This window comes from Phacochoerus africanus, chromosome 2, assembly GCF_016906955.1.
Source record: "Phacochoerus africanus isolate WHEZ1 chromosome 2, ROS_Pafr_v1, whole genome shotgun sequence".
NCBI classification, from domain to species: domain Eukaryota; kingdom Metazoa; phylum Chordata; class Mammalia; order Artiodactyla; family Suidae; genus Phacochoerus; species Phacochoerus africanus.
In genome coordinates this window covers 130,985,607-131,002,359 of record NC_062545.1, presented here as the reverse complement: position 1 = coordinate 131,002,359, position 16,753 = coordinate 130,985,607, and the positions used below count along the sequence as shown (strand labels likewise).

At 39.6% G+C, this 16,753-nt stretch overlaps 1 protein-coding gene across 6 annotated transcripts in view; it reads left to right on the top strand.

The window, feature by feature from the left end:
• The window catches only part of GANC (glucosidase alpha, neutral C), a 77,368-nt gene that overhangs the window by 6,814 nt on the left and 53,801 nt on the right, over window positions 1–16,753 (top strand). For 5 of the 6 annotated variants that reach the window (XR_007133109.1, XM_047766598.1, XM_047766600.1 and 2 more), the window contains 2 exons: window positions 6,236–6,363; window positions 13,334–13,516. Coding sequence is in view for 5 of the 6 variants with exons in the window: in XM_047766598.1 (XP_047622554.1) it covers window positions 6,236–6,363; window positions 13,334–13,516 (311 nt within the window). In the remaining variant the exon portion in view is untranslated. Of the gene's footprint in view, window positions 1–1,764; window positions 2,013–6,235; window positions 6,364–13,333; window positions 13,517–16,753 lie in introns of those variants that run through there. The other variant, XM_047766602.1, reaches the window with a different exon arrangement.

Here is a 16,753-nt window from a genome sequence, read left to right as displayed (position 1 = left end):
TGCACCATTGTCCTAGCTCACACTGCCATAAAAAATACCATAGACTGGGTGTCTTAACTGTGACATTTGTTTCTCACAGTTCTGGAATCTGGGAAGTCTAAGATCAAGGTCCCACTTCCTGGCTTGTAGACTGCCACCTCCTTACTGTACAGCTGACCCTTGAACAACACAGGGGTTGGGGGTGCTGATATCTCCACCCAGCAGAAAATCCAAGTGTAACTTCACAGTCAGCCCTCACTATACATGGTTCTGTATCAGCAGAGTCAACTAACCAAGGATCATATGGTAGTATAGTATGTATTTATTGAAAAATGCCATGTATAAGTGGACCCATGCAGTTCAAATCCCTGTTGTTCAGTGGTCTCAACTGTATATTCACCTAGTGGAGAGAGAACTAAATGGTCCCTTCCTGTAAGGGCAGTAATCCCAACATAAGTCCATCCTCATGACCTCATCACCTCCCAAATGTCACCACTTTGAGGGTTAGGGCTTCAGCATATGAATTGGAGGGCTGGACGAAGAGGAGGGTTGGAGGAGGGGGGAATGACACAATTCAGTCCATAGTAAACATGATGTTCCTGGGACACGGTAATGTTACAGAACAAAGTGTTGCCCTGTTGTCTCCAGGTCAGGACATCTAGATTTTGAAGAAAAGCTGGCTGCAGGTTCAAATGCTTCAGTTTTCTCACGTGGAATCCTATTTCTGATGACAAAATAATCAGTTAGATATGTGATTAAAAAGTTTCCAGAGTAAGTGTTCCCTTGTGGCCCAGCTGGTTAAGAATCTGGTGTTGTCACTACCGTTGCTCTGCTTACAGCTGTGGTGCAGGTTCAGTCTCTGGCCTGAGAATTTGCATGCTGTGGACACAGCCACAGCATTTTAAGCAACATGGATGGACCTAGAAATTATCATGCTAAGTGAAGTCAGTCAGACAATGAGACAACAACATCAAACGCTTTCACTGACATGTGGAATCTGAAAAAAGGACAGAATGAACTTCTTTGCAGAACAGATGCTGCCTCATAGACATTGAAAAACTTATGGTCTCCGGAGGAGACAGTTTGGGGGGTGGGGGGATGTGCTTGGGTTATAGGATGAAAATCCTGTGAAATTGGATTGTTATGATCATTATACAACTACAGACGTGATAAATTCATTTGAGTAATAAAAAAATTTTTTTAAAGCTTCCAGAATAAAATGATAAAGGAGTTGTCAGTAAATAAAACGTTAACTGCTTTTGTAGAACTCTTTTTCCTACTATCACCGGTTTTTTACCTTCAAGTGAAAATTTTACCTGGATTGAGAAACAAGGAAGATCTAATCACATGACATCAGAGTAGGGAAATGTATGCTGTCTTCTGAGTGTAGTTAAAAAGCTCTGCTAGGAGTTCCCATCGTGGCGCAGTGGTTAACGAATCCGACTAGGAACCATGAGGTTGCGGGTTCGGTCCCTGCCCTTGCTCAGTGGGTTAAGGATCCGGCGTTGCCGTGAGCTGTGGTGTAGGTTGCAGACGCGGCTCGGATCCCGCGTTGCTGTGGCTCTGGCGTAGGCCGGGGGCTACAGCTCCGATTCGACCCCTAGCCTGGGAACCTCCATATGCCGCGGGAGCGGCCCAAAAAAATAGCAAAAAAAAGACCAAAAAAAAAAAAACTCTGCTAGCCAGGCTATCTGGAACAGATCTATCCTTGACCTACTTTATATTGCTGATTTTTATGCTTTTTCATGATATGGATGACCATCTGGCAAAATGTTTCTCTTCCAGCCTGTTTGCAGGTTTTCACCGGAGACAGCACTTCCAGCAGCGTCTCTAAGGACGCAGGGATATCTCTGAACAAGTACCCCTTGCCTCTTCATCTAAGCCTCAAGAAAATGGGACTGTGCCAGCCACCTCCTCAGCAGATGAGGAACAACTACCATTTGTTAACTAGGACTGTTTCTGCAGAAACGGCCAGGCACAGGCAGCTAACCTGGGAACTGAACAGGCTAATTGTCCTTGGGGAACAGGCTAATGTCCAGCATGAACTTGCCAGCATTCTCCATAGAGAATCAGTGCTTGCAATAAGCCAACTAGCTGCCATAGTGGAAGGGGCACTTAGTGCCCTACAGCAATTTAGTAAACTCTTAAACCAGTCTCTGAATCCTGGGAAATATTGACCAATAGCTGAGAGAGATCATTGTTCACTCTTCTAGGCCTTCAAGGTCAACTATTCCTTATAGTATAATAGAGAGGCCTGGGCCAGAGGAAAAGCAAGATCTATCCATCAAGGAGAAGTTAATGGGGTCATAGTTTCCCTTCTTAGTACCTACCACCATTTAAATGTATTCTGGGCTATTCTGTTAACTCAGTCACAGTCTCTACTAGTTTTGGGTGAAATTTCTTTAAGTTTTGTTTTGATATAGTTGTGATCAATCCACTGCTTGAGCATACAGACAACGATGTTTTATCACCATGATTTTTATAACCTATCTGATTATTTTTGCCCTTGTGGCCAAAAAAATTAGACTTATGGATGACCAGCTACCAGGTTTTATTTTTAATAAGTAGGGAAGAAATAAGATAGGAACAGGTAATTTATATGCTTCCAGCTAAACCCATGCTGTCTCACATTATTTTAAATATTTAGTTACATATTTCTTCACTTATTTTGCATAAATCAATCTTGCTGCAAGTTGTACTTCTGTTATCTAAGTATTAACACTAAATAATTCTGAGTTTAAGGGTCTAACCTCTATAACTTAATGTATTTTTTTGCATTATTCTTTTTAATCTTCACTAATAGGAAGAGATTCAATAATTTATTTGTATATTATTTTAAATGTCCAGACTGGTCCCTGGAGAACAGGAATATCTATGAACTCTTAATATTTTAGATAGGAGGATATAACATTCATGTCCAGACTTTTTGACAGCAAGGTATTGATGGAAGAATTAGGCAATAATTGGCAGTTAGGAAACCCAGGGAAGTGGTTTATAAACTGTCATCCACAGAGCTCTGAGGTTTCCATGGAGGTTTCTCAAGATTCAGTGCAGGCTCCAAGCCCCTTCCTGCTGTCTTCAACCCAAGAAGCTTTTCTTATTGGACTTTTGAGAGTCCACTGTTGTTAAAAAAAAATTTTTTTAAGTCAATAAAAACAGCGTGAGCCAGATCATATGAGCAAATGTATACTAAGGTCCAAGGAAACTGTGCTTAGAATATGAAGCTATGTTGATGATAATAAGAGATAAGAATGAATCTGGGAGTTCCCGTCGTGGTGCAGTGGTTAACGAATCCGACTAGGAACCATGAGGTTGCAGGTTCGATCCCTGGCCTTGCTCAGTGGGTTAAGGATCCAGCGTTGCCGTGAGCTGTGGTGTAGGTCACAGACTTGGCTCGGATCCTGCATTGCTGTAGCTCCGATTAGACCCCTAGCCTGGGAACCTCCATATGCCGTGGGAGCGGCCCTAGAAAAGGCAAAAAGAAAAAAAAATGAATCTGAATATCAGCTTTGAAAAGGGTTACCTTTTGGCCAAATTGGCTTGCTTAATTAAGTTAGGATGAGAACAAAAGGGGGCTTTGACTCGGATTTTTTTGTGTTTGGTTGCATAAGGTCGTTATGGAAAAAAGCAGGCTTATTGCTACCTTCTCTCATATAATTAGGATTCTTTCCTAGGCAGCAGCCTCAAGAACAGAACATCCCGGACCAGTCTTTGGTTAAAAAAAATAAAGCATTCTATTTTACTAAAAATAGGAGGGTCTCTGTGTGCATAAACTAAATCCAAATTGTTAATCATATACGTAGGCAGACAGCCTGTGTGCCCTCTATGACATATGTGTTTCATCTTCTCTAAACTGCACTCTCCTTAAGAGTTTATCCATCTTTGGAGTTCCCGCCGTGGCTCAGTGGTTAACGAATCCGACTAGGAACCATGAGGTTGCGGGTTCGGTCCCTGCCCTTGCTCAGTGGGTTAACGATCCGGCGTTGCTGTGAGCTGTGGTGTAGGTTGCAGACGCAGCTTGGATCCAGCGTTGCTGTGGCTTTGGCGTAGGCTGTTAGACCCCTAGTCTGGGAACCTCCATATGCGGCGAGAGCAGTCCAAGAAATTGCAAAAAGACAAAAAAAAAAAAGTTTATCCATCCTTTTCACAGCAATCAGCACATCATAATATCAGGTGCCAATTAAATGTTAGGTGAATTAGATTTGAGAGAGCAGTGGAAATACATATCTAACTTGGGAAAGAATACATAACCTAACAGGATTTCAGCTTTACATTTTGGAAGCATTTTCAAATCTTAGAATTCTGATGGCACATTTGAAGTAATTCAAATATACGAAAGAATATTAAACATATAAGCAATGACTACAGTATGATTGGGGATGGGGGAAAGGGGGAGGTGCTGGCCAAAGAGTACAGACTTCCAACTATAACAAGACGAATAACTTCTGGAGATCTAATATACAGCATAGTGATTGTAGTTAGTTATACTCATATACTTGAAAGTTGCCAAGAGAGTAGATCTTAAATGTTCTCAGGACCAAAAAAGGGTAATAATGTGACTTGATGCAGGTGGCAGCTAAGACTATGGTGATGATCATTGTGTAATATCTAAGTATCAAATCAGCATATACAGGAGGAGTTCCCATCCTGGCTCAGCGGAAATGAATCCGACTAGGAACCATAAGGTTGCAGGTTGGATCCCTGGCCTCGCTCAGTGGGTTAAGGATCCGGGCTTGCTGTGAGCTGTGGTGTAGATCACAGCGAGGCTTGGATCCGGTATTGCTGTGGTTGTGGTGTAGGCTGGCAGCTGTAGCTCTGATTAGACTGCTAGCCTGGGAACCTCCATATGCCATTGGTGCAGCCCTAAAAATTAAAAAAAAATAAATCAACATATACAACTTAAACTTACACAGTATGTCAATTATATGTCAGTAAAGCTGAGGAAAAATAATTTCTGTATGATCACTGCTATATCATAAATGTTTTAAGAATGTCTGTGAAAGCAACCACAGCGCATGTGCAGCCTATTTACCTGGGCACTCTTCAGTGCCATGTCACTGTTTAAGTGCTCTGACTACTTTCCCATATTCTGAAGAAACAAGGTTCCAGTAACATCATTTTTGGGGGGTTCTTTGTTTTCATATTTTCGTGCTGCTTTGATATCTTCCCTGCTTCCTATATCTTGCTTGCATCACATTGTATCTGTTCTGTGTTATGTCACATAGCCTATAAGCTTAGCCTTTCATTTAACAGACATTATAGTAACAATGGACCCTGTCATAACCAGAATTTGGTATCACACCTGATGAAGGATTTGCAATCAAACATGTGGCTTGGCACACCAATTGAAAACTACTGTCTTAAGATATTTCTTTTATCTAGATGCCTCCTTTTGTAACCTATATCCAGCAATTTCTGCCCTTGGAATTTGTTTTATTTTTCAAATTCTATATTCTCTTTTTAATTGTGTGCTGCTCTCATCTTCCATTGTAACTAAATTCTCCAGCCTCTTGAGAAAGTTCCTGAGAACTTATTCCTAGGTGTACAGGAAGTGCAAGAAGCCTCATTTATCCATGCTAGAGAACCTCAATGGCCATCATTCTCCATTCTGTTCTGTTGTATTTTGTGGCTTGTTGCCCTTGACCTTTTAACACCAAACTTTTTTTTTCTTTTTTTTCTTTTTATGGCCGCAGCCACATCACATGGAGGGCCCCAGGCTAGGGGTCAACTCAGAGCTACAGCTTCTGGCCTACACCACAGCCACAGCAACACAGGATCCAAGCCTTGTCTGTGACCTACACCACAGCTCACAGCAGTGCCGGATCCTCAATCCACTGAGCAAACCCTCATCCTCATGGATCCTAGTTGGGTTCATTAATTGCTGAGCCAGGAAGGGAACCCCCACCAAACTCTTATTCTTAAGATCTCTCTAGTCTATCATAGATAAAGTAGGCCACAGGTCACAGTTTTCCAAGAGCAGTTTCAGCTTATGCCTGTCATTCACTATAGAGACCCCTTTCACTCTTAATGGTCCTGGTCTGGACAATTCTTGTTTTCCTAGTCATAGAACACATAGGAGGTGACTAGAGTAGAGCCAAGCATATACATGTATAGACTGGGGAGCTTTTTTCTTCATGATTGCCATTGTTCTCCAATTTGTTTGGCACATAACACTTTTAACATAGTTTTCTAATTATCATAATTTGTAGAACTGACCTGGGTAACCTGTTGAAATTAATCTGGTGTGTGTTCCCAGGTTCCTCTACTGGCTGAAGTTTATGGTATAGAGGGAAATATTTTCAGGCTTAAAATCAATGAGGAAACACCCCTGAAACCCAGGTATGAAGTTCCTGATGTCCTCACAAGCAAACCAAGCACTGTAAGGTAAGCCAGGGAACACACTACTTTGGAAACACCCTTAATAATGTTCTTCTATCCTACTTTGAGTAGCAGCTTTTGTATGAGCCTCATATTTTATTCAAAGACAGAACTATTTGCAGAGTTAGTTTTCAGTTATTTGGGAATAAATTTATCCATGTTGGTGTTATCCATTCTGTTTTCTCCTTATCCACCATTTGACTCATCAGCCCTTAATTAAAGGGGAGAAGCAGAGTTTCTGATCCCTGCTCTTCCCCTTACAGAGTAAACAGTTTATCAAACCAGACTTTGGGAGCAAGCACGTGAGCTGTTTAATTGACTCAGATTAGCAGCGAGACTCCGGAGATGTAATACACTCACCGAAGTCCCATGCTTACAGTAATTTATACAGTTAGACTAACTCACTTTTAATTAGTCTCAGAAGTACAACATGCAATTTGACTTAGAGTCAGAGATAAATTAATAATCAGTGTCTAGGTGAAAAAAAGCCTTTGGGGATTAAAGCATTTTTCATGTACCTGCAGAATCTGTATCAGTTCTCAGCACATTTTCAGGGTTATTTCCACATGACTCTGTTGGTTTGTTAAATTTTTCATATTTATCTCACTCAGGAGATATGAGATTATGCCAGATGCTTTAATTTTTCCTACATCATTATCATAGTTCTATATAAAATAATCTTATGTTTCCCCTAAAAATCTGATAATAAGAAATTAATTCAGCTATGGTAGAACTATCATAAATTTGTAATATATCACTGATCCACTATTATATGCCAAGAACTTGGGAACTAGGAATTATTTTTTTGTTTGTTTTTTGTTCTAATGGCTGCACCCACGGTTGATGGAAGTTCCTGGGCAAGGGGTTGAATCTAAGCTGCAGTTGCTACCTTTGCCACAGCTGCAGCAATGCCAGATCCTTTAATCCCCTAAATTGGGATAGGGATTAAACCTGTGCCTCTGCAGCCACTGTAGTCATATTCTTAACCCACTGCACCACAGCAGGAACTCCAGGAAATAGGAATTAAAAGGAGACCATTCTCAAGGCTTTGCAGTTTGATAGATGAGAGTATGTGTATGTATCTGTGTATGTCTGGGTGACATTTCTTAACTATCCTGCACTATTCATTTTAGTAGTGGATCCTTTAACATTTTTGCATCTGGGTTCATAAGTAAAATTAGTGTGTAGTTTTCTTTTTTGTGTTATCTTTGCCAGGTTTTGGGGTCAGGGTAACATTAGCTTTGGGTAGTAAATATGGTGTATTAGTTTTGCTTCTATTTCATCATCTTTCTAGAGGCCCTTTGGCTACTGTAATAACTAGAAAGCTTAAAAACTACATTTCTCCATTTCCCAGATGTCCACGTAGCTAGTTTCTGATGTAATTCAGGTTCCACCAATTAGATGCACTTATGGTCATCTTGATTTCAGAACTGAGTTTCCTATTTTGCCGGTGTGTTTTGGCAGCTGTAGAGTGACTCCAGAGCCACTAGTTAGGGCAGAGGTTTCTTGCTCTCTGCATTGCAGCTAAGGTGACATGATTCTGGAGCCCAGAAGTAGCCACACTGACTTCTGATTACACATCTTCCTTGATTCCAGCTGAGGTAGAAGTTCTGTTAGCTTCCAGTTATGCAATATTGTTTTAAAGGCCATTCCTGGACACTCATCCAGGCACCTTCCATGATATTGTAAGCTCCTAATTCCCCCCTCCCCCACCAACCCCGAATTAAGTCATTTATGTCCTGCTTAAAATAGCCAGAGTTGTTTCTTTTAACTACAGTTGAGTCTTGGTTGACATAGTCATTGGTATCAGAAGTAACTACAGGCAATAGACCCTTAAGGATGGGAATATGAGCTTAGTTAGCTAATCTAGTTGGATTTGAAGGCAGTGAAGGCCTGGTTTTCTTTAGAGGGTGAGATATTAGTGTTTGGGGATAATGTTATGAGTCTGGGCCCCCCTCCCAGACTCATATGTTGAAGCCCTACCCCTGCACCCTCCAGACCTCTATTCAGAGATAGAGCCTTTGAAAGGTAATTAAGTTAAAATGAGGTCATTGGGGTGGGCTTTAATCCAGTGTGACTGGTGTCCTATAAGAGGAGGAGATTAGGATACAGACAATATAGACAGAGGAATGACCCTGTGAGGACACTGTAAGATGGCCATCTGCAAGCCAAGAAGAAAGGCCTCAAAAGAAGCCAAACCTATGGACACTTTGGTCTAGGACTTCCATCTTCCAGAATTGTGAGAAAATAAATTTCTGATAAGCCATCCAGTCTGTGGGATTTTGTTATGGCACTTCTAGCAAACTAACACAACTAGCAATAAACCATGGCATTCTGTGGCAAAGTCATTAAATTACTACTATGGTCAACTGAAATAGAGTACCTATTGAAAGCATGTCTCTGGCAGACCAAGGGATGGGGCCATAGTATATAGCATGGCTGTCATACAAAATTCAAAACTCTGCGGTGGCCTGGCTGCTCTGGCTGCTAGTAATTTCACTGCAGAACTTGCAGAAAACAGCATTTTCAGAGTTTTAAATTCTTAGCTCAAGGTATTATCAAAGACCTCATAGACTTCTATGACAATCCTAGAAGTCTCTCATATCTATTGCAGCTACAGAGTCCTTGTCACTGAAAATCAAATACAGCGTTAGATTCAGTGGTTTGCTGAATGGGACTGTGAGTTGACTTCACAGCCTCATCAGGTCTGTGAATTTAGAGCATTAACTGAGAAGTTCCCATTGTGGCACAGCAGAAACAAATCCAACTAGGATAGGAACCATGAAGTTGTGGGTTTGATCCCTGGCCTTGCCCAGGGGGTTAAGGATCTGGCATTGCCATGAGCTGTGGTGTAGATTGCAGACATGGCTCAGATCTTCTGTTGCTGTGGCCATGGCACAGGCCAGCAGCTATAACTCCGATTCGACCCCTAGCCTGGGAACCTCCATGTGCTGCAGGAGTGGCCCTAAAAACCAAAAAAAAAAAAAAAAGCATCAACTGAGAAAAGGTAGGGCACCTCAAAACTGAATAGCGACATTTGGGAAGATATGGATGACTTAGTACCCAAACCTCAAAATGCTACTGACCCTCCAGTAGCATTTCAGCAGAGGAAGCTCCTCTCCTCTGTCCTTCAAGGCTGATTCTACCTTGCTTGGTCCCCTCGTGTTAACCTGACCTGAAATATGCTGTGCCGGGGCATTGCAGTGTTCCCATGCTTCACCCCTACCACCCTTCACTGCCTCCAGACCTACTATCAGAGTCAGACACCAGCATGCCTAGGGAGCCAATTACAGTCAAACCCAGGATGAAACGGCTTACACACCTCAAGAATTAGAAGATTTTACATTGGCGAAAACCTGGGAAATACACATGAAAATGGTTTCTGAGCGACTCCAAGACCAGAAAGAATGTAATTTTAAGATCACACTAAATATATTGACATGGATACATATACTAGAGAATCTAGATTTGATATGCTAGCTTGGACAGCTGAAAATGGCCTAATTATTTTCTTGGTTGGTTAACTATAACCTATACTCAGCTATGGACTCTGCTGAATGAAGTTGGGATATCAGAAGTTCCTTGGCGTGGTGTAAAAGACCATAGACTTAGGGAAATAAATATGAAGTGGATACATCATATGCAACCAGCTCATCTATGCCCTAATTCTGTTCTCCAAAGGATCCAAAAATACTCCCTACACTGAGAAATACACTGGTGAGAGAACACTTGGGAAGCATTGTAGATAGTGAATGTCTTTTGTGAGCTAGATAATGGTGGGACTTGGTGCCATTAAAATGGGCTTCCTGATTTCAGTAGCAGAGATTCTAGATAGTAGAGTCAAAGCAGCAGCATTTGGTTGTTAGAGACAACATGGATGTGTTTTCATAATGTGCAGTAGGGCCTGTGTGGTACTCAAAATGGCTCAGCCCTCAGCACTGATGTATTCATCAAGGGGTCCATTAAACTTAAATAGATGGCCTAAAATCCTACTTTATAGAGACACCAAAAGAATTCTATTTAAAGTTTGATGAATGGTGAGATACAACCTCTCAAACAACAGAGTTAGTTTCCAGAACCCAAGCGTCTTACTTGAGGGGGAGGTCTGGAATCATGGAGAAGGATTCTGTAAGGATATAATATAATTACAAACTTTCCCTCCTAATCATCCCTAAAGAGGCCTGTGACCATGTACCTGAGTGACTGTGCCCTAGAAAAAGAAATATTGAGACTTCGGTACTTTAAGTGCTACTTCTGAGTTTATGTAACTCCTCGAGATCCAAAACATCCTGAAAGTCTACCTGTCAAACTGGGGGCTGATGGAAGTCAGGTGATAAATAGATAAACAAAAGTTTGACCTTTCCATCTCACTGTGGACTCAGTGGATCAATAACACAATCTGTATTATTTCCTCAGTTTCTGAGTGTCTGGTTGGAGTGAGAAAGAAAATGAAAATGTTTAAATTCTATACATTTCTCAATGGTGAAAAGCTGAAAGAATTCCTGCTGAGATCAGGAACAAGACAAGGATGTACACTCTCACCACTACTATTCAACAGTTTTGGAAATCCTAGCCATGGCAACCAGAGAAGTAAAAGAAAGAAAAGGAATCCAAATTGGAAAGGAAGAAGGTAAAACTATCACTACTTGCAGACGACATGACACTATACCTAGAGAATCCTAAATACCAGAAAACTGTTAAAGCTCATCAATGAATTTGGCAAAGTCACAGAACACAAAATTAATACACAGAAATCAACTACATTTCTATATACTAACAATGAAAGATCAGAAAGAGAACTTAGGGAAACACACTCCATTTACCATCACATCAAAAAGAATAAAAATACTTAGAAATAAACCTACCTAAAGAGACAAAAGACCTGTATTCTGAAAACTATAAGATGCTGATGAAAGAAATAAAAGATGACACAAACAGATTGAAAGACCACCATGCTTTGGATTGGAAGAGTCAGTATTATCAAAATGACTATACTACCCAAGGCAATCTACAGATTCAATGCAATCCCTATCAAATTACCAAGCAACTTTTTCACAGAACTTGAACAAAATATTTTATAGTTTGTTTGGAAGCACAAAAGACCCAGAATAGCCAATGACATCCTGAGAAAGAAAAATGGAGCTGGAGGAATCAGGCTCCCAGACCTCAGACTATACTACAAAGCTACAGTCATCAAAACCCTATGCTACTGGCACAAAGACAGAAATATGGATCAGTGGAACAGGATAGAAAGCCCAGAATTAAACCCATGCACCTACATACAGTCAACTAATCTATGACAAAGGATGCAAGAATATACAATGGAGAAAAGACAGCCTGTTCAATATGTGGTGCTTGGAAAATGGGACAGCCATATGTAAAAGAATGAAATTTCCAACACCATACACAAAAATAAACTAAAAATGGATTAAAGACCTAAATATAAGACCAGATACTATAGAACTCTTAGAAGAAAACACAGCCCACTCTTCAACATAAACCACAGCAACATCTTCTCAGATCCACCTCATAAAGTAATGACAATAAAAAAAATAAATGGGACTTAATTAAACTTAAAAGTTTCTGCACAGCAAAGCAAACCCTAAACAAAACAAAAAGACAACCCACAGAATTGGAGAAAATCTTTGCAAATGAATCTACTGACAAGGGATTAATCTCCAAGATTTATAAACACCTCCTACTACCCAATACCAAAAAAACAAACCAACCCATCAAAAAATGGGCAGAAGATCTAAACATAATTTTGCAAAGAAGACATACAGATGGCCAAAAAACACATGAAAAGATGTTCAACATCACATTAGAGAAATGCAAATCAAAACCATGGTGAGGGACCACCTTACACCAGCCAGAATGACCATCATCAAAAACTCTACAAACAGTGAGTGCTGGAGAGGGTGTGGAGAAAAGGGAACCCTAATACAATGTTGGAAAGAATGTAAATTGGTGCAACCACTGTGAAAAACAGGATGGAGATTCCTCAGAAAACTAAAAATAGAACTACCATTTGATCCAGCAGTCCCACTCCTGGGCATTTATCCAGAGAAAACCATGACTCGAAAAGACATATGTACTCCAGTGTTCATTGCAGCACTCTTTTCAATAGCCAAGACATGGAAACAACCTAAATGTCCATCGACAGAGGAGTGGATAAAGACTATGTGGTACATATACCCAATGGTGTATTACTCAGCCATTAAAAGGAAAGAAATAATGGCATTTTTAGCAACATGGATGGACCTAGAAATTATCATGCTAAGTGAAGTCAGTCAGACAATGAGACACCAACATCAAATGCTATCACTTACATGTGGAATCTGAAAAAAAGGACAGACTGAACTTCTTTGCAGAACAGATACTGACTCACAGTCTTTGAAAAACTTATGGTTTCCAAAGGAAACAGGTTGGAGGGTAGTGGGATGTGCTGAGATTTTGGGATGGAAACGCTATAAAATGTGGTTGTGACAAGCGTTGAACAACTATAAATGTAATAAAATTCATTGAATGATAAAATAAAGTGCACCTAAAAATAATAAATAAATTCTATACACCACAGTGTTACTAAACTGTCCAGACCAAGGTAATAATGGTGATGATAGCTAACATTTATTGAGCACTTATTATGTGCCAGGCACTGTGCCAGATACTTATATGTGTGAGCTCATTTAATTCTCTCAAAAATCTCTATTTGTTATTTTATTATTTCCACTTTATAGATGCAGAAACACAGAAATAGAAAGATTGATTACCTTTTCCAAAGTTATACACCTAGTGTGTGGTGGAGCTCTGTTCAGCCCAGGCTCTCTGACACCAAAGCCTCTGCTCTCAATTACAGCTCTCCACTGCCTTATCTATTACTCTGTCCCATGAAAACTGATTTAGTGATTTGAATTGAAGATTGCATTGAGCCATGAAAACCTGTTGCAACTTTTTTTCTTCCTGCTTTGTTTTCTAGGCTGATTTCATGCTCAGGAGATACAGGAAGTCTGGTATTGGCAGATGGCAAAGGAGATCTGAAGTGTCATATCACAGCAAACCCTTTCAAGGTAGACTTGGTATCTGAAGAAGAAGTTGTTATGAGCATAAACTCCCTGGGCCAACTGTACTTTGAGCACCTGCAGATTCCTCCCAAACAAAGGTACTTTTTCATATTACTTGACACATAAAGAACTTAAGAAATCCTGATTGTAAATACCAGTAGCCTAAATAGATAATACATCACCATAGAAAATGAGTTTGCCTTATTTGCAAAATATTGTTCTGAGAAATTCCATCTTTTCACCTGTGCAGGTGAGTGCAGTCTTGATGACAAGAATGATTTCCAGACTTTTGTAGACATGACACTTTTAGCCCATCCTGTGTGTTGGACTGATGGCATTTTCTACTCTATATACATCCTTAACTAACGTCTTCAGAATTTCACTTTACCCCTTTATGATAACACGAGTTACCTTAGACTTGAATAGTTGTCTAGGAATTTTCTGCAACCACTTGAACAAAGATGTTTGTGTGTGGTTGCATGAATAAGGAGATAGTAGTAGAAGGAGATTCTTTTTCCATTTTTACAAATATTTTTAAATCCTCCAGTCTGTAGTTCTTTCTGTTTTTATCCTAATGATGCATATCTTGCAGAAAGCAGTCAACGTGTGATTTTTTTTCTTAATTTCAACTTATTTATATTTAAAAAATTTTTTTGCCTTTTTAGGGCCGCACCCATGGAGGTTCCCAGGCTAGGGGTCAAATTGGAGCTGTAGCTGATGGCCTGTGCCACAGCCACAGCAACGCCAGATCCGAGCCACGTCTACAACCCACACCATTTGGCAACACCTGGTCCTTAACCCACTGAGTGAGGCCAGAGATTGAACCTGCATCCTCATGGATACTAGTCAGATTCGCTTCTGCTAAGCCACAATAGGAACTCCCTATTTTAAAATTTTAATATTAGAGAATCTTATTTTATCACAGAAATGTATTCATTGTAGGAAAAAAATAGAAAAGACTGTAAAGAAGAAAAATTAAAATACCCATGATCTGCCACCTACTCCTCTAGTATTTTATGAATATTCTTCAATTACTTTTTTAACTGAAAATGCTAATAGTATAGCAAATATCTGTGTTTTGTTACTTATATTTAATTTATTATTTATCTATATTTACAACATTAATATTTAAAATATTTCTTCCTTTTAATAAACCCCCATTATTTTTGTTTTATTTGGTTTTAGAGGTGATATCTAAGTTGGGCCTTTTTGTTTTTTTTAATAAGAAAGTGGTACAAAGGTATATGTGATGAAGAGTCTCCCTCACCATTTGTCCTTGAGCTACCCAATGCCAGCCTTGAAAGTGATGTTTCCAATTTTCTGTGTATCCTTCCAGAGATAATTTATGCCTATACAATAAGATTGATATATTTTTTTGTTTTTTCCTTTCCTGATACAAATGATTACACCTTTACACATTTTTCTCTACCTTGCTTTTCTTTCTTTTACCAATGTGGTAGTCGGTAATTTCCTCAAAGCAGCTACATAGTTTTCAGTGTATAGTTCCACCATGATTCATTTAGCAAACTCCTTATTGATGGACTTTAAAGGTCTTTCTGATCTTGTTTTACAACTACTGACGTCATGAATAACCTTGTATATGTGTCATTTTGCATACATGCAAGTATATCCATAGACCAGAGTCACAGAAATATAATTTCTGATCAAATGTTTGTACATCTGTACTTTTGGTAGCTGTTTCCAAATTGTCTTCCATAGAGGCTGTATATTAGTTTACATTTCCACCATTTATATTTATATTTGTTTAGGAAAATTAGATTATACACATGGAAAAAAATTTACATTAGATCCTAACCTCAGAACATTAGCAAAAATGAATTCCAGAAGGATAAAAATTAAACATAAAAAAACAAAAATAGGAGTTCCCATCATGGTGCAGTGGAAACGAATCCGACTAGGAGCCATGAGGTTGCAGGTTCGATCCCTGGCCTCGCTCAGTGGGTTAAGAGTCTGGCGTTGCCATGAGCTGTGGTGTAGGTCAGACATGGCTTGGATCTGGCGTTGCCGTGGCTCTGGCGTAGGCTGGAGGCTATAGCTCCGATTTGACCCCTAGACTGGAAACCTCCATACGCCTCAGGTGCTGCCCTAAAAAGACAAAAAGACCAAAAAAAAAAAAAAAGTAGTTTCCTGGTGGCCCAGCAGGTTAAGTTTCCAGCAGGGTTACTGCTGTGGCGTGTGTTTGATACCTGGCTCAGGAACTTCTGGATGCCTTGGGTGCAGCCCAAAAAAAAAAAAAAAAGTTTTTTAAATAGCAGAAAATATAGAATATTTTTATAATCTTATTAGTGTAACAAAAACTGCAGAGCCATGAGGGTAAAGATTGATTGATTGGATTACTTAGAAAGTTTAGACTTTATTATAGCCACAAAGCCAAGACACAAATCAACAAAAAAATTGAACAAGGGAGTTCCTGTGCATTGTGGCACAGCAGAAACAAATCCAACTAGGAACCATGAAGTTGTGGGTTCTCTCCCTGGCCTCACTCAGTGGATTAAGGATCTGTCATTGCTGTGAGCTGTGGTGTAGGTCGCAGTCGAGGCTCGGATCCCGAGTTGCTGTAGCTAGGATGTAGGCCGGCAGCTACACCTCTGATTCAACCCCTAGCCTGGGAACCTCCATATGCTGCAGGTGCAGCCCTTTAAAAAAAAAAGCCAAAAAAAAAAAAACTTAAAATGAAAAGGCAAGGGCTTGTAATTTCCTGTCTGGCATGTGAGGAACTCAGAAGTTGCCACAAACAAGAATGAAACATGAATCAAAAATTACTACTCAAAATATAATATAGACCTAAATGTAAAACCTAAAACTGTAAAACTTATAGACAACAAGGTAGAAAGAAAATCTTGACCTTGGATTAGGCAAAGATATTTTAGATACTATATCAAAAGTGTGATCCACAAAAGAAAAAATTGGTTAAATGGACATAAACAAAAGTAAAAACACCTGCCCATTCAAAGATGATATAGAGAAAATGAAATGAGTCATAGACTAAGAGAAAATATTTGCAAAGCATATATCTGATAAAGAAGTTATATGTATAATATTAAAGAACATTCAAAAGTCAACAAGAAAATTATCTAATAAATAAAATGTTTAAACAGATATTTCACCAAAGAAGATAAGCACTTGAAAAATATGATCAGTGCCATTAGTCATCAGGGAACTGCAAGTTAAAACAACAATGACATACTACCACATACTATGAAAATGGCTAAAATTTGTCAGGCCAGCCACATCAAGTGTTGACAAAAAGAGTGACTAGAACTCTCATACAATGCTTCTGGGAATGTGAAATGGTTACAACCACTTTGGAAAAT